The following is a 17,625-nucleotide window of genomic DNA, read 5'->3' as shown; positions in this document are numbered from 1 at the left end:
TGCCAGTCGCCATCTTCGGCAGCGTAACAACGTGCTGTGCTGACGTCTGTCTTGTTCGCACTCAACCAAAGACACGCATGTTGGCCTTGCGCTTTGCGGGCGCTGGCTCAGGGTACTGGCGAAGTCGTCTGCAGGCGCGTTCAAGACAAAGCATGTGTTTTCCTCAGCCCGCCTTGCGTACTTTTCGTTCGTCTTGAACACACCAGCTATTCTGCATCCCTACCAACACGGCTTAAGAACTGATCGGTGCCGATCGCGCGGCGTATCTTGGGTTTTTGACGCTACAGTGGGACCGCCTCGAGGAAAGACTCTGCGTGGACCGCTCTCTCTTGGAGTGACTTTGAATGTCTACGGAGCGCGTGTCTTGTTCCGCTGTTCACTGCATGCTCTGTTTGTCTTTCGTTTCGCCTCGGCTTCCTCCTTATTCGGCTCCTCCATTGTTTTTTCGCCGTCATTTCTCTAGCGAAGCCTCAACAGTTTTACTCGTTGCCACTCAAAGATAGCGAGCGCCCGCGCGCCAGTTCAACACCATCGAATACATCCGTTGGACCGATAACCTGCGTGGCTGCTGCATATATCCCACACGGCTGCTTTTTAAGATTTTACGGCTGCCTTGTGGCCGCAGAACGACATGTGCCTTCTTTAGTCCACTCGGTCTCTCGAAAATTTGTGATTCCCACCGTGGTCGGTCGGGCTCGTCCTGTGTCTCGCCCAGATTGGTTCTTCGCCTTTTCTCGTCTTTTTTCGGACCTGAAAAGCAACGAGACAGGCGGTCCAAAGACTTCTTTGTCGCTCCGTTCCCGCGTTCCCGTTCGCAAGGTTTCTCCCGGACACCCGGCACGATGGCGGGATTCTTCCCTCCGCTCTCATTCGGTAGGTGATTTCACACCACCGCAGAAGACTCTGCAGCATTAAAACATCGACGGTAGTCCGCACGTGCCTCGCTCTGTTCGTTCGTTTCCAGCATCCTTGCCTCTCCAGCCGCTTCCGAGTCGGGTTACGTGAACGATTCGTCGGTCGAAATACTGGCAGTCCAGCAGGGGACCTCAAGCTCAAGCATGATCACTCGGCTGTCTCTATTGACTCGCCCGTTTCCGCCTTGCCGTTCTTCGTGCCGCGCTAACGACCGAAGGATTCGTCGCCTTACCGGATCCTCGTCTCCTGGTTGCACGGCGTCTCTTTCTTCGCCCACGTTTCCTCCTAGTCCCATCCCTTCTTGACACGCACGATCGCCGCTATTTCGCTTTTCTGCGGAGGCCGCGAATGTCGTCTGGCGTCGGGCTCCCTCAAAAAATGAAGCGCGTCGCTCCTCTCGAGTGCCGCTCTCGTCCGCACCTCTTCCGTGACAGTCCATTTGCAGATCGAATGAATTGGCAGTGGAAAGTGTATCGTCGAGAATGCGGAGAATATTCTTTCACGATGCGTCACTGCCTCTCACCACACAAGCAGTTCCGCCTCGCTTTGCGTTCTCCGCCTCTGCGTGGCTTCGCTAACAGAATACGCTCTCGCGCCCTCCTCTCTCCCGCTTTTCGCTCCACATGCGCCTCTGCACCATGAGGAAACAACGCCTCTCTGTCTCCGCTTTGTATGGCCGCTCAAGCGTCTCATTCCCTGCGAAAATCCACGTGCTCACATCCGTTTTCTTCGTCTGCCCATCCTTCCTCGTGTGCTCTCTCTGCGTTCGCCTGCCGTGCAGATCCCTCAGACACTATCGAGGAGGCGTTCATTGCGCCGCCTCCTAACGTGATGGAGAACAAAGAGATCCTCGAAGAGGCAGAAAAGTCAGTCTCCACACCCCCGAAAAAAGGCGAGACGCCTTCGTCTTCACACTGCTGTGCGCACGGCCTCCACGTGTGCCATGCGTTTTTCGCCTCTCTTCTTGAATAGTCTTTCTCGGTGCCGTCCAAGCGGCTCTGCTGCAGATCGGCGGCTGAGCGAGTTCGGTCTGAGCGCCGATGCTCGATGTGGCTGCGGCGGGACACCCCGAGGGACGCATGCAGACCGAAAAGAATCCTGGATTTCGGGGCTCTTTCGGATTTCCGTGTGCTCCGCAGTGCGCACACGTGCAGCATGCGACATGGGGCGTGGCAGCCTCCATGCTTGAACTCGAGCCCTGAGCCAAGCGCAGCTCAAAATGGAAGCTTCGGTCGAGTGGATGTGACTCGCGAGGCCTTCGCATCTGCGGAGTCGAGATCTCGACAGGCGGCGCGAGGACAGACAGTGAGGCCTAGTTCGCCTGCGACGTCCGTGTCGCGTGTATCTCGCTGGAAGCCTTGCGCATATGCTGTGCTCAACAGGCGCACGCTCTACGAAGACTTCGCCAGCGTCGGGATCGCCCCGGACACGTATCTCTCCCTCGAAGAACTAGTTGCCCGCCTTAGAGTGAGTCGCGCGCTCTCGGCACTATCCGCGGAAGGATCCCTTTCCCTCTCTGGGGGGCCTTGTCGCTTTTCTCTCTTGAGAATCCCGCACCCCAACGACCTTGGATGTGCGACGCGACGCGGCTGAAACGTTCGGGGCCGCTCGCGCCAGCAGGAATTCATGCCTATGCGTGTCAGTCTTCGTTCTTTAAGCCCGTAATTGTACTTCAGTTTTCGTTTCTCTAGTCATTTATTTCGAAAAGAAGGCGGTCGAAAACTGCGGGCCGAGTCAAAGGCTTTGCGCGTTTCTCGCCTCTCAGACACAGCGGAGGACTCTCTCAGGGTCTATCCTCATGCTTGCGGTTTCCCGTTTGGCCTGATTGCTGTCGCTCTCGTTCCACTGCGTGCCCTTCGTCTCCCCTCGCGGACCTGCGCGATCGTGCAGATGACTCGAAGAGAGTGCCCTCAAAACGAGGCTGCGTGTCCTCTTTCTTCGTGTCCACCTCGCGCGACTGCGCGAGTCTCTGCCGGCCTCATTTTTTTCGATGCGGTTTGCTGTGTTTGGCTCGCCAGCGCTCGCGGAGGAGCTACGACGAGGAGATGATTCGGCGCATCTTCTCAGCCCTCTCTTCGTATTCTGTCACAGGAACGAACTACATATCAGGCCGGACTTTCATCGAGTCTTACATGAAGCGTGTAAGCCTCAGGCAGATGCTCAAAAACAAGCTGCGCCCACAGCGTACCGCCGTCTCGAGGGCAGCGATGGATCCACGCCTTCCACAGCCCGCCTCTGGCCTGTGTTGCGGCGCGCGCTGAGCTCTCCGCATCCGCTCACCCCGCGTCTGCGCATCGTGCGGGATGCGAAGGAAATGTGGCGTCCGTGGGGTCGCCGTGACGCTGCATTTGAGGATTTCTTTTTTGTGCGGTGTGCGTCGCCCTGGACAGCGGCGTGAACTGGGCGCGGTGCTCGAGACTGCGCGCGGCGAGCTCGAGAGCGTGGAGCGCATGCTCCAGCAGGCGGAAACCAACTTGCAGGCCATCGAAAGAAACCCTGCAGCCAGCATGGTAGGCGGTAAAAGAAAGGTGCCTTTCACTTCGGGTGGTGCGGCAAAGCTCGACACTGCAGCCATGCAAACGCAGATGCGGCTGCGCCTCCAATACCACACCGCTCATGTGCTGGTGTGTCTGATCTCGAGTCGATCTGTCAATGTCCCTTGCGCGAGGAGAGAGCTTGCGGCCTCTCAAACACCCGTTCAAGGGGCGGAAGAGGTGTTCTCCTTTTTGCACATCGCTTCTGGTCGTCTTGCCGACGTGCGCGTGTTTTTTTTTTTCGCTCTGCAGCTACATGCATGAGCACGTCCGCGCAGGATTCGCCTCTGGTTGCACGTCACGTGTCAACGCCTGAAGTGAGGCACTGGAGGCGTGGTGTTTGCGTTCAGGGAGAAGAGAGCAAGCTGACAGTCCAGGTCGTCTCCGTGCAGCACCTGCAGGACGCGTCGTGCGGAAATTCCGAAGGTACGTTTTTTGCTCAGGGTCGGGGTCGTGCGCCTTCTCTCTGTTCTGTTTCCCTCGCGTGCTGCTTCATCTCAATTCGTCGCCCTGCGGCTTTTCCTCTCGTCGAGCCTTCTCATTCCGCTTTACCCGCTCCCTCTCGTGCTGCGCTGCCCCTTGTTCTCGAGTCGCGGTCGCCGCGTGACTGCGAGTGCTTGCCCCGTTGCAGCGCATCCAGGCACAAAGCTTTGACGGCGAATCGCGCGTCAGGAGAAATCGCCGAGGCTCCCCATGTGGCGCGGCGGCTGCTCTGCGGTTTTTACACAGGCGCACTGTACAAAGTGCATCTGGAGTGCCAACAGCAGGTGATTGAGACTCAGCCTGCGACGGTGCGCCAGGGCAGTTGCTACATGAACGAGGTCTTCTCCTTCGAAGTCAGCAAGCACGGCGGCAGCTTGCGCCTGTGTCTAGTGCGCGTGGATCCCTACGGCGGTCCAGACGAGCTGGTCGGCGACTGCGCAGTGCTTCTCGAGCAGCTCGCAGGTACGTCTGCCCCCCCGCCTCAAACCTCGTCGACAGCGGCGAAACCCAGCGCCTCAGAGACGCGCGGCGGACGCGCAAGGCAGCGCCAGCGGACCATGGCGTGACACACATGTCCCGTTGGGCACGCGCGCTTCTAGACGCGCGAGTGCGTGCGTGGGCGCCGACTCGTCCGTACGTATCGTCTCAGCTGCTCCAAATTGACGGATCTCTGTGTCGGCTTTCAGACCAGAAAAAGCACGAGATGACGAAGGAGATCTGGGGGCACAAGGGCGAGATCGTTCTTTCGTGCCAGTGGATCTACTCGAGAGTAAGCGCCGCGGAGCCTCGGGCGGCGTTCCTGCCAAGTGTTTGTCTCCGTTATGACTGCAGCAGCAGCAGTGTGCGCGAAGGGATATGGGTGGCGCGCGTGCGTGGTAGGGGGCGGTTCTTTGCATGCAGGCGCCTGTCTGTCCAATTAAATGCCATCCTCTACCGCGTTTTCACTGTTCCCCGGCGCGCGCGTTTTCTTGCCCGTCCCAGCACCTGCTCTACAGCACCTACATGCGCGAGTTCTCGGTGCGGCGCGACGTGAAACTTCGCGAGATCTCAGACTACCAGATCGAGCAAGACAAGCTGAACAAGCCGTTTGGAGACAACGGGAAGGCAACCGGCGGGCTCTGCGGCGCCTTCGCATCGGGACCGGAGTACCTCTCCAAGCTCCTGGATCAACTCCGTGCCTACCTCAAACTCAGCAGCTGGATGGTGAGCCGCGAGGGAGGCGAGCGCCCACGATGGGGGGAGATGCAAAGTGACAAAGTCCACGCACGCCATGCTTTACTCGAAGGGACGTGAAGCGAGCCGCAGGACAGGAATCCGCGCGCACTGCAGACGCGAGGCCTCGCACTTCTTGTCCGTTTCCTCTCCTTTCTTCAGGCGACGAGTCAGCACATGGCGGCTCTCACGCTCTGCCTCTCGTGCATCGCCGGCTACACGCGGCCTGTCTTCCTCGATCAGATGATTGCTGCCTTCACCTTCTGGAACAACATCGGTGAGAATACAAAATCTCCTGGTCTTGGCTCTCCTCTTTGCTCATGCCTCCCCGAATCTTCTTTTTCCTCTCGCTCTTTGGAGCTTCCGCGTCTGCATCGGGCGAGGGTCACAGTTGCTTTCTTTTCCGGTCCTCTGCGAAACGAACCGCCGTCGCGCTCTTTGCGTTGCACGTTCGATCTTTTTTGGAACAGTCTTGAAGACGCCAGAAAGTGCACTCGAAGGCGCGCAGGGACGCCGTGGCTGCGGCGACGTTGCCGCAGAGCTGCGAGAGGAGAAAGTCGCCGCGAAAGAGCGACTCCGTTTCGTTTTCTGCACCCGCTCATGCAGTGGAGCGCTCCCTGTTTGTTTCTGCAGACCCGAGACGCTGGACGGTTCACCGCTACTCGTTCCTCATGATCTGCTGCGCTGTGTAAGTCTTCCTTCGCCAGCGATCATAGCGCCTTCAAGCTTTCATTGCTGGCCTTCGCCTCGCCGCAGTCGGCTTCCCTCCGTCCTGCCAGACTCATGCGCTTCTGCGCGTCGCTCGTCGCGGTGTGTCTTTCAGCTTCCCTTTCCCTCTGTTTCATGCACCAAAGTTGCCGCTGCCTCGCGGTTCAGTTCTTTTTTACTGGGGAAACACGCGCTGAACACGTCTTTATTTTCTCATGTGTGTGTTTTTTTTTCATCAGAGGCATTTTGTACGACGTCTGGTGGATGCGGATCTACTTCCACGCGTGGAGTCTGAGTAAGTCGGCTTTCGTCTGTGCAGCGCAATTTTTTAGTCCATTCGTGAGCTCCAGTCTGCCCCAGGCACATAGGGAGCTAACGAGAAACTAGCGAGTATTCCAAACTCGAATTTCACATAGTCACGTTATCCTTCACTAGACTCGAGCCAGTACACTTGACTCTCTCTCAGTGACTGAGCGCTTGAACGCCAGTTCTATCCGCGACTGAACAACCGTTTTTATTGACGACGCTGACGGAGTTTTAGAAAAGAACACGACCAGTACGCAGTTACGCAAGCCTCGGCTTCTTCAGTTGTGAGGCCGGTCGCGTTCGTTTCACGCCTGATTAATTCCGCTAGCAGAAGAGCCCCGAGACCTGGAGGGGAGGCAGCGTGTCTCGCGACTGGCTTCACGGCATGGAAGTTCTTTGCGTCGCTTCCAGCTGAGACGCGTGCAAAGGGCTCTCTTTTTGCGAGTGTGCGTGTGCCTCGCAGCCTCCGTGGAGGCAGACATCCACAACATAACAAAGGTCTTCACTATCTTTCTCTGCGTCTGGAAAGTACGAACTGGGAAGCGGGGAGGCGAGCGAGAGGCAGATGGCGAGACGCGGCAGCTCAGTCTGCGTTCCAGAGTGCGAAGAGGGAATTCGATCTGCATGCAAGGGAGAGAAGGGATTTAGCGGGAGAGATCGGCACAGCACAACTCGGGGCGTTGCCTTTCTGAATTTGTTGCTTCACAGCTGGCCCTGTACATGCTCTTCTGGAAGTGCCGCCACGACCTACAGAAGAAGGTGAGTAAAGGGCGGGTTTTTTATTTTTGAGAAAAAAAGCACGTCTCTTCTTTTCAGGTCCTTCCCGTCGTCTCCTGGTCGTGGCTTGAACGCCTGTTTGTTCACTTCCTCTTTTTTTCAGATCGTCTGCGGCAATGAACTTTCCACCGCAACCGGCACCTACATGCCCCTGAAGGTCGAGGAACCCGCAGTCTTGCAGCTGGCCTCCGCAGGACCGCCTTCGTCTGTCTTTCTGGTGAGAAAGCGTGTACAACTCGCTTCCCCGTTATGTACCTTTATATACAAGTATGCAGATATATGCATTGTGTATATATATCTACATATGCATGTATATATGTACGGATTTCGCAGGTTTCGGGCGGCACGTTCTGCCTGAAACCCGCGAAGAGGCAGAGGCGCGACTGCGGGCTCGAGGGCGTTTGCTGCCTCTGCTGGGCGCGGGGTAGCCACTTTGGCCATGTTTCCATTCTCTTTTCTTTTCTGTCTCCTCTGCTCCGTGTCTTTCACTGCTGTCTGCGGCGCAACACATCTCTTCTCGTTGCTTCTTTCCAGCGACTTGATGGCGCAGGGCGCAAGGGAGCTTCACGGGAGCGCCGCCGCTGACGGCATTGCACTTTGACAGTTTTTTTTCGCATGCCGCGCAAATCTCTGTCCGCCGCTGTGTGCGTTTCTCCGCAGGGATCTGGAGCGTCCGACCATTAGGCGGAAGGAAAATTTCTTTTTCTCCCGCGTGAGAAGGAGCGCGTGACGAACGGCGACTACGTACCGGTTTCTGCCTCGCGTCGTCGCGCGATGGACAACTCAGCCTGGTCCGGGCGTTGAACGCCATGCCTGTCGACCGATTTTAGAAGAATCTCACAAGCGCGTAGTTTTATTTTTCAGCGCGCGCGAGCTTTTTCTCATCTCCTTTCGACGGGATTCTCTTTGCCTCCGTGGTTTCCTGCGGCGTGCTGCGCCGGGCGCGCTGCAGGAAAGGGAGCAGAGCGAGACTCCGCATTTGAATAAGGAATGACGCGAGCGGGGTAAAACGCATTTGAACGCGGGCTACTCGCCGGGGATGAAGTGCGGTCGCCCGAAGAATGAACAGGAAACTGGAGACAGAGCGGCGGAGGGCCTGCGTTGGAGCCGCCGAACGCGCTCCGTAAGCGTGAAGAACCCGCGAGACAAGGCAGACGTGAGCACAGGTGTTCCACGGCAACGGCCTCTCGCGGCATCTCTCCACGTCAGTTTTTTCTCTTCTCAGAAGAGAAAAGGCGACGAGTCACCGTCGATGCAAGGATGATAAGAGACATAGGGATTGATCTCGTGTTTTTCGCATGTTTTGTTTTGCTTGATCTCTTTGCGGGGCTTCTCACCCCGACAGAGAGGCGTCTTCCGGATTCGGACGTTGTGGGGTGTCTTCCAGAATCGTTTAAGGAGTCTTGTGTCTTTTTTTTGCCATCTGTGCCTTTCTTCGCTGCTCGCCGCTGAGGCGAGCCACGCACTACGAGTTCTGTACGTGTGTCAGCCTTCGCCCGCCTCGCGCGCCTTGTCAAGCGACAGACCTCTCAGCGAGTCCGATGAATTGTTTCTCTCTGTGTAGCCTCAAAGACACGCACGAAACGCCACTCTCTGCATAGAGAATCCTCCGCGAACTATGCATTCTTGCTTCGCTCTGCACATCTATATATATATATACATATATAGGCAGCCTAGTACGTTTTTTGCTTAGGGGGATGCATCCGCAAGTCGCCGATAGAGAGTGCCCCAGTTCTGAGTCCAATGCCTATATCCTAGAAATATATAATATATAAAATGTACATACATATAAATGTAAATAATTATATACTAAGGTAGTGTTATCGGAGAGAAGGCCTGGCGCACGCCGCGAGTGTAGCACGCCGGAAGCATTCAGTGCGTTCCTTCTCAGCGTTTCTGTTGCAGGCGACTTGCTCGCCTTGGGGAGACGCTCTTCTTCACTCCCAAGCGAAAAGAGTGTGCGACGGCCTCACGCCGCCCCCGTGAGTCGCTGCAAAATGCCTCCTAAACTGCTGTCCTGTGCGCGAAAACCCGTCTCTCCTACTTGTACAACTAGCTATTGAAAAATCGAAGACATCGAGAAGCAGAGATAGTGTCGGAGATACGACACCGAAAGCAAGTAGAATTAGAATGTAAACATCTGGATGTCCGGAGAACCAGCATAGTCTCTACACGTTTCTGTGACTGGGTTGAGGGATATTTGCCCTCCAGTTTGGCACGTAGCTGTACCTGCGTATGTCCGCGGGTCCTGTGAGAGAATCTCGGCATGTGCATAGATGCATGCGCGGCTCCGTGCATACGCCGACAGCGCGACGCGCGCGCTGGCGCACCGACAGGAGTGTACGGGGCGTCTATAATCGAGGTGCGAGGAAAGAACTTGAAAAACCGACAAGAGTTCAAATCTGAGACCATACACACGAGGTCTCAACCGCATGCGCGCGTAGATGGAAACCCAGACGACGCCTAGGAAACTCAACGCGCAACCCGTGAAAACACAAACACACGCGAGACTTGTGCGCGCGCCGCGCTTCATGGGGGATGAGATTTGGGTTCAGAGAGAGCCCTAAACCCTAGACAGCTCAAATTCCCTGCGCGCGCGTCCGCGGACGCCTGACTGGCGGCGTCCTCCACTGCCAGACAAACCTAGAAATACGTGATATCTATTTGTGTGTCGATACTGCACATATGTGAGCGCGCATACGGAGGCACAGACCTCTCACTCAGAGCAGAATACGCTCACGGCCTGCCCCCTTCACGACTCCGGCAGGCACACTTCTCACGCGCGCCTTTCTGCCTCTCTGCAGAGAAGACATGAAAGAGCTCTGCCTGCGACGCTCCTCGAGGCTAGAGCAACGACAGCAAACGCCTCTCGCTCTCTGCACAGGCCACCGCACGCGTATGCCGCCGCCGAAGGAAGGTAAGTGCAGCCTGCCAAGTGGAAAGCTGCGGCGCGGCGCCGTCTATTGAAGCCTTTGAGCCCTTTGCCCAGCCGCTGAACTGCGAAAAGCCTAGAGAACAGAAAACCGGCATCGAGTCTGTGTCTGCGGCAGCGGGTGTTCGCCAACACCCGCGAGCTCCCTCTGCACTCGCGTGCTTTCTGTCTCTCGTTCCTACCTCTGCGTCGTGGGTTCCCTTGCGCCTCCCCTGCGGCTTTGAGTCCAGCGCCTCTCGCAAGATCGGTCAGCGAAGGAGCCGAGGGGGGGGGCCTTTGGAGTGCTTATTTTTTGTGTTTTTCCTTCTTTTTCTCTTTGTCGTTCTTCTCCCGGCGCTCCTTGTCGTCTCTCCGTCGCTCGCTCGCGCCGTCGTGGTGGCTGCCTTTGTGTTTTCGCGCGTCCTTTTCGTCGTCGCCCTTCGTCGCAGTTCTGCGCTTCTTCTCGGCCTCCCGTTCGCCCGCCTCGCTGTCGTTGTGCGCCTCCTTATCTCTGCGCCGGCTGCTGCTCTTCGCGTCGTCGTCTCTGCGTCGCTTCTCCTTGGCTTGCACGTCCGTCTCCTCGTCGCGTTGCTTTCGACGGTCGTTCTCCGCGTCGTCCTTGTCTCTTCTCCGCCGATCTCGCTCGGCTCTGTCTGCCTCTCTGGGCTCGCGCGCCTCCTCCCTTTCGCGCTCGTCGTCGGACTCGCGTCCGCGGTCTTCTCTGCGTTCTACGAGGCGCTCTGCGTCTCTCTCCCTCTCTCTCTCGTGTCGCGCGCTGCGCTCGGCGGCCTCCACCTCGCACCACGCCTCCCTTCCGCTGCGCCAGTCGCGCCCGGGGGGAGAGCTTGAAAAGCCGCCGCTGAAGTTCCCAGTCGGCGGCGGAGGGCACCGAATTTCCTTCTCTGAACGCATGCCGAAGTCACTCGGATGGCGCTTGTCGTCGCCGTAGTTCCTCTCCGTCCGGTCGTCGTGCAGGTCCCAACGACTCTTCTTCTTGATCCAGTCGCCCGCGGGGCTTACGTTAACGCCGGTCTGCAGAGACCTCTGCGTAGGGTGCTCAAACGTCTTGGCCGTTGCCGGCACAAACGACGTGAGCGACTTCTCGTCCTGAAAGAAAAAAAACCAAAATGAGACAGCGCGCGTGCGACAGTGGCGTGCACATACGCACACAGCGCGGAAGTTACTTCACACACAAACAAAGATCTCTCTTTGATCAGCGACCCGAACTACGCATATTCATCCATCCATCTACACGTTTATCTTTCGAGAGCAAGACATAAATAGGCAAATGACCTTCCTTATACATATATACGGAGAGATGTATATGTATGCATAAGTGTGTGTAGCGGGAGACGCCGTCGAGATGGAGGAGCGACTACGTGAATCTCTCTGCAGCTCGGGCAGCGTGAGGAGAAAATGCATGTCGTCTCAGTCTGCGCTGCCGCCACGACGAGGGAAAGAGACGCATCCACGGCAGTGTACCTACCGCGAAGAGGGCATTCTGCACTGCTCGCTCTTCTTTCGTTAAATTCGCGTAATTGACCTGCATAAGAAAGAAAACTCGAAACCGTTCCGCATTGAACACGAAGGCACCCGTCGAAACATATCGCTGTCCCAAATTCAGAGGAGTCTAGACGAGAGACAGCAGCCGCTCAGGATGGAGGTCGGAGCTTCGCGGCTTCACAGCCCCAGCTCGACCCGCCTTCTCAGCTGAAGCGTTGTCACATGAACGACCTTGAGCCGCTGCATGTGCCAGTTTCCTTCGCTTTCTGCGCTCTTACCGTAATGGGTCGCCCGCACAAATACTTCCCTGCGAGCTCCAAGGCCGTCCGCGCATCCTTCTTTTCCACGAACTCCACGAAGGCGATGCCGCGAACCGCAAACGCCTCTGCAAAGAAAAACACAGTGTCAGACAGAAGAAATACACATTTACACCACACGCACCACGCTACCTACAGGCATATCCCTCTCACTCGCCATCTCTAATATATATATATATATTTATATATATGAGTGTAGAGCGAGATGCATGCACGCATGCATTCACTTGAAAAAGTCACTCACGCGTATGCCAATGAAGGCCCGCGTAAACGAGTTTTTGGTCGCTCCGTGCATTTGGGTGCATCTCTGCGAGAAGGGCGCCCGTCGCCAAACCGGAAATACCGGATGCATTCTACGCAGCAGAAACGGCGTCGCACCCCCCGGGCGCACTCTCGGGTTCACCTTCGCAAAGAAGTTTCTTATCTTATTTGGCAAGTTTTATTCCAAAATTCCGTTTTCCTCACCTTCTGAGTCCGCAGGGATGCTACGATCTACTTGCGGCACCGTCACGTCCACGATAGGCCCGACGGGGCCAAACAGCTCGCAGATGTCGTGGCGGCTTGTGTTGTAGGCGAGGCCGCCGACGAAAATCTGGAAAAAAAATCGGTCACCGAGGGACTGCCCTGAAAGAAGCTGAAAACCCTTTACGGGCGGAGATCATGAGGAAAAACGAGCGCGGCCTGCGTGTGAAGGCCGTATCTCATCAAACGTCCAACTTGTCTACGAGGAAGACAGTGCCCCCAGACCACGACGCTCTCATATTCTGCTTCATTGTCGCTCTACGCGGCTTCAGAATTTCGGAAAAACGGCGCCTCTGTGCATGCGGTTGGAGCTCCGGTGGAGGCATGCCTGTCCGGATCGCCGATGCCTCGGCACAAGTGCTGAAGGACGCTCTGCGCCGCGCGTCTCCGCGGAGATGCATGCCCCGACTGTGAACTCCCCCCCTCTCGCCTCGCTGCGGCGGCATGCGTCGCAGCTTCTCACCCTGTTGGAGCTTTTGTTCATCGCATGCTCGGGATCCACTTCGTCTTCAAGGATCGCCAACTCCCTCCGCAGCTCGCGGCTGCGTCGCTGCAGGTACTCTAGGATCCCCGCGTTGTCGACCTGACAAAAGAGAATCAAAGAGAGAGGCGAAAGCGAGTGAAGATTGAAAAATTGCGGGCAGCGAGACCCTCAAACTCCAGGCTTGTCCTACTATCTCCGGCCGAAAGTGCGTCTCTCGGTTTCCTTTTGCAGCGCGCGTCGCACCTCCAAGAGATAGTGCCGCGTCGACGTTCCTAGGCTGAAAACGTCATTCGACTCGATCTGCACACCGACGTGATCGTTCTCGAGGGCGACACCGTTCCTGAAAAAAAAATCGAAAAGGAAAAACCTATACGCTCCCTCTCGCGGCTCGCAGCGGAGCAAGCACGTCAAATGCAACGCGATCGCCGAGACGCAAAATGCGCTGCGCATGCAGAGAGAGTGTGGGAGGAGCGAGGCCCGAAACAGGGCACACTTGCCTCAAAAGCGCAGTACACACGTATATATGTCCGTGTACGCTTATGTACACGGATGTGCATACATATAGAAGGTGTGTACAAAGAAGCAGTTGGCTTCGAGAGACGCGACAGTCCTCGCACGCGAGGGCGCCATGGCGAGATGAAACGCCTGCAAGCGAGGCGCACAAGTGCAACACGCACGCAGAACAGAGGCCTACTTGAAGGTCTTCGCTTTGCTCTTCAGGTCGATCAACAGGACTCCCCCCCCTTCAGGACCACAAGAGCGGCGTGCCGTCGCGAGATGGAGGGATTCAACGCAACGAGATCGTTGTCTGGCAGTTTTCCTAAGAAGAGAAAAGCGAAAGAAACTCCAGCGACGCGCTACAAAGGAACAAAAAGCTCCCGCGCGAGCGCAGATACGGGCGTGCGCGGATGAGATTCACGTGGAACGCACACAAGAATCCGAAAATACACCCCCCGCGGAGAAAAAAATATAATTATCAGAGTGCGCCGCGCAGAAGACTGCGGACATCCATGTGATGGGGTGTGCGGAACTTGCGCAGACAACCACACTGATGAGCGGGTCACAACTACATATTGACAAAAAGTCAAAGTAAGTGCAGATATACATATACATATACATATATAAATACATAGTACACAAATAGAACTCTAGGCACAATTTCGTTATGCGTAGACCGACAAGGGATGCGGAAACCAAGCACTATCTGTTGATCTTAATCTACACGGTGTGCGCCGCTAGGAGATGAGAGAGGCTGTACCTATGCGGTAGAAGCTTTTGCCTTTGAGAAGAATTTCCGTGACCTGCGTCTCGCCCTCCTTCCTCTCACAGAGCTTCAGCACGGGCAGCGACTTCTCGTCGGTCTCAATGTCGTGGCAGATGACAATCCACGCTGAACACAGCGGAAGACACTACGAAGAAAGATGAAGGCAGAAAACGAGCGCGCGAAACGCGGGAAATCCACTCTCTAGACAGCAGAAAAGAATGACGCAACATGTCCCAAAAAGAAAGCGCGGCGAACCAGGGACCGCGAGCAACGAAGGACAGCCGACAGTGCAAGAGCGATACAGAGAAGAACGCAGAGAAAGCGACAGTATGCAGTCAGACGTACGTACCCTCGGCTACCTCGACACACTCAGAAACGCGCCAGCCGACGCGTGTCCGTCCACGCACGTCACACAGATATGCATCTACATCGATACGAGCGTATACAAACACGCATGTAAATATATATATATATATATATACAAATACATATATATATGTATGTACATGTGTGGCGAGAGAGTATTTCGAGTGTGGTCCTGTGAGCGCGTCTCACATTCGAGCTCGGTGTCTTCGTTGATGTTGTTTCGAATTTCCATGAGGATGCGGCCCAAGTGATTCTGTCCGCGGTTGCCGATCTGCCCAAAGAAGCTGTCGCCGTTGTTCAGCCAGACGAGCTCGCGGCCGCCGGTGTTTCGCAGCTTCTCGCGAAGATCTACAACCAACCAAATACAGACGCGATGCTGCACATGCTTCTGCATTCAGCCCCGACACGCGCGCGCAGCAGAGTTGTCTATGGGTGTGCACGAAGGCGCCGGCATCCTCGCATGCGCTGTGGCCGAGGGAAGCCTCGACGCCGCCTGCAGAGCGGCGAATGGGGAAAAAAATCAAGAAAGTGCCGACTTGGAGACAAGACTGGGGACGCCGAGACGCCACTGGCGCACAGGAAAAGTGAAACAAGGAGAAACTTTTACCGCCCACGGACCCCACACGGCGCCCGAGACGCCTGCGGCAGCCTTGGTTTCTCACAGCTCATGCAAAGCGCCAGTCGAGAAGGAAATTCTAGCGCCGGCAAGAGGAAGGCGTGAGAAACGAAACGAATTAACAGAGCACGGCTGCAGCGACAGACCAAAGACTACACGCGCGTGGCAGAGGCAGGAGGCGCGTCGCAAAGAACCGCGCAGAGATGCACAAACGCAACAGAGAAGAAAGCAGGTAAGGAATTGAGAGCCATAGAACGCATTCGTGAATCTATACCCCTGCACCATGCCTTTCCACTCAAAGAATAGATTTTCAACTCGAAAAAAACGAACCTGCGTGACGCCGGAATTTGTCGCGCTGGATGTGCTCCAGCCACTTCAGCCTCAGGCGCTGCCAGTCGGGATCCTCCTGAAAAAAACAAAAAAAAAATTCGGAGTAAGAAAAAAGAGGAACGACCCGCAGAACTGGGCGCCAGACGACGCAAGTCAAGAGAGAAAGAGAAAAAGAGAGAACGAACATGTGAAGCTCTAAAATGAAGCATTCATCTCGGCTTCTTCTTCAAGCCCCGTCACATAGAGGGCGAAGAGAAAGCTTCATGCAGCAAAAAGGCGGAAGAAGTAGAAGATGTGGTTCCCATGATTCGAATCCCTTCTGCTACACAGGAACTATCACTTCCGCTGTCGACTTTCTTCGTCTCGCACGCTGTCTACATCGCGATAAACGTGCGCAAGAACGGCACGCGGCCTAGCTCCCTCCTTTCTCTCTGCTTGACATGAAGGCCGGTAACGCCGAGTTCCTCTGGTATCTCTGTTTTTCAGCTTCGCGCATTACTCTCTCTCTACCCCACTCTCTCTCTTCGTCGTGTCCTGCGCCTGCGCCTCTTCAGCGCATACGCGTCGATGTTTATAGCTTTCCGTAGATTCTTCGCTTCTGTTTTGCGTGAGATTGCGGCATGCCGGTCCCTGTGTCCGAGCTGCGCGCTGCGTGTGCTCACCTCCTTTTCCTTCGCGACTTTTTTTAGCGTTTTGATGTCTTCGACGTTGCTCAGCTCGTCGACGGCCTTGGGGTAGCGCGAGGCAAGCAGCGCGTGGCGGGCGGACGGAAAGAACCTGCCCTGGAAGAAAACCAGGCAGGGGTAGTCGAGGGAGAGGAACTTGTACTCGCCGGTGAACGAGTCGATTCGGGTGTACATACACCTCGCAGCAGCGGCCAAGTGTGCGGGGGTCAGCAGGCCCTGGGGGTCCGCCATCCGCCCTAGCACGCCGCCCCTGCCTGCCGCAGGCGTGAAAGGCGTTGTCATTGTGGATGCAAACGTGAGGCCATGCACCTGCGCGGAAGTCGCTCAGGGCGCCGCGAAGAAAAAACGAAGCCAGAGAGCAGAGAAAACGCGAGTCGGCGAAGCATACAGGCGGAAGGAGAGAGGGAAGATGCCGCCGTCTAATCCATGAAGAGGATGTCAACGAAAGCCGACCCACCGGGCGAGGCGGAGTTCCAGCTCTCGGAGTTTTGTCTCTCCATTCGAATCCAGCGTGGAGGCGCGCTCAACCCAGTAGACGCGGGGGAGGATTGCAGGGTCGAAGACAGAGGGCACGCGCCGCAGACAGAAAAGGAGATGGGTACTTGGATCTGTGACCAGCGCCAAGTCAACGAGCTAGCATAGGAAGGACGATACGAGCCTTGCTAAAGCAGGCAGGACGGCGAGAAGTGCGCGAACAACGGCGGATAGACAGGAAGCTCACGCAGAGTGGACGGCGCGAGAAGACTGGGGAATTCGAGAGAGAAGGCGTGCCTATGGAGGGCGACGAGGACTGGAAGGCGTGAAGAAGGGGAAGGAGCAACTCAAACAAGCGAACAGCTGGCTGCAGCTGGGGCGAGAAAGCCAGGAAAAAACGGAGGAAGAGGAAGCGCGGTTCTTCTCTGCCGCGAAAAAGGGTAACAGAGGACAGACCGACAAGGTGAGACCGCGGAAAGAGGGATACAGGACAAGGGAAACAGGCAAGAGCTGGTTTTCTCGACAGGGACGGGGAAAAAAGATTGAGTTTGAGTGTGGCGCAGGCAGACAAGGCAGCAGACGTCTAGAGAGCCCTCCATTTACCAAGTGTGTGAGTATCTCGCTTTCAACAGCGTCCCATTTTGACTCGGAAAGTCGTTTCAGAAGGAACTGAAAGCAAAATGACAACTCTCTCCCTAGAGGCAGGGTCGAGAGAGGGCTTGAGGGCGCTCGGAGAGGTTCCACACGGGCAGCGAGGAGGGACAAAGGACGGTAAGCGGCAGTTCTTCGGGGGAACGCGAAACAGAAAAAACGGCAGGGGTTGCGATCCGCGAGCTGCAGAAACCCGCATTTCTCTTGGTCTCGCGAAACTGCAAACGGTGAAAGCATCGCCTGCATGCAAAACGCGTAGTGCTCTCAGCTGTACATACTCCTCGGTCGCCTTAAGCGCGAACCGCACCAGACGACGAACCGGGCCATAAAACGCCAGATACTTACAAGCAACCGAGTGTCGATCCGCTATCATTTCAAGGCCACTCAGTGTCGCAGGAAAGGGACACCGGGTGGGGGATAAACGGTCGATTTTCTTTCAGTTCTCTTCCCCTGTCTTGACCGCAGCGCGCGGCACCTGGAGCCTCGTAGGGCGCTATCGGGCTTCGATAGAGAATAACGCGCAGGCACGAGTATTTTAACCGGTGTCTACATGTATCTATCTAGTG

General features: G+C 56.2%; 2 protein-coding genes across 2 annotated transcripts; one reads left to right on the top strand and one right to left on the bottom strand.

The window, feature by feature from the left end:
- Positions 1–842: 842 nt before the first annotated feature.
- BESB_050630 (multi-pass transmembrane protein) lies at positions 843–7,619 on the top strand (the record flags this gene model as incomplete). Its single annotated transcript, XM_029363514.1, has 15 exons — positions 843–873; positions 1,697–1,781; positions 2,298–2,382; positions 2,934–3,056; positions 3,306–3,425; positions 3,800–3,875; positions 4,179–4,394; positions 4,619–4,701; positions 4,914–5,135; positions 5,307–5,421; positions 5,778–5,832; positions 6,092–6,147; positions 6,622–6,686; positions 7,039–7,152; positions 7,596–7,619. The coding sequence occupies 15 exons, from the start codon at positions 843–845 to the stop codon at positions 7,617–7,619; spliced, it is 1,470 nt and encodes a 489-aa protein (XP_029220880.1).
- Positions 7,620–10,152: 2,533 nt separating this feature from the next.
- BESB_050620 (FHA domain-containing protein) lies at positions 10,153–16,216 on the bottom strand (the record flags this gene model as incomplete). Its single annotated transcript, XM_029363513.1, has 12 exons — positions 10,153–10,953; positions 11,333–11,389; positions 11,628–11,734; positions 12,132–12,258; positions 12,652–12,771; positions 12,916–13,012; positions 13,232–13,317; positions 13,428–13,492; positions 13,931–14,062; positions 14,492–14,650; positions 15,249–15,324; positions 15,911–16,216. 12 exons carry the CDS (start codon positions 16,214–16,216, stop codon positions 10,153–10,155), a joined length of 2,133 nt encoding a protein of 710 aa, XP_029220879.1.
- Positions 16,217–17,625: the final 1,409 nt, after the last annotated feature.

The sequence above is a fragment of the Besnoitia besnoiti genome, chromosome III (assembly GCF_002563875.1).
Source record: "Besnoitia besnoiti strain Bb-Ger1 chromosome III, whole genome shotgun sequence".
NCBI classification, from domain to species: domain Eukaryota; phylum Apicomplexa; class Conoidasida; order Eucoccidiorida; family Sarcocystidae; genus Besnoitia; species Besnoitia besnoiti.
This window is presented reverse-complemented; position numbering and strand designations above follow the sequence as displayed.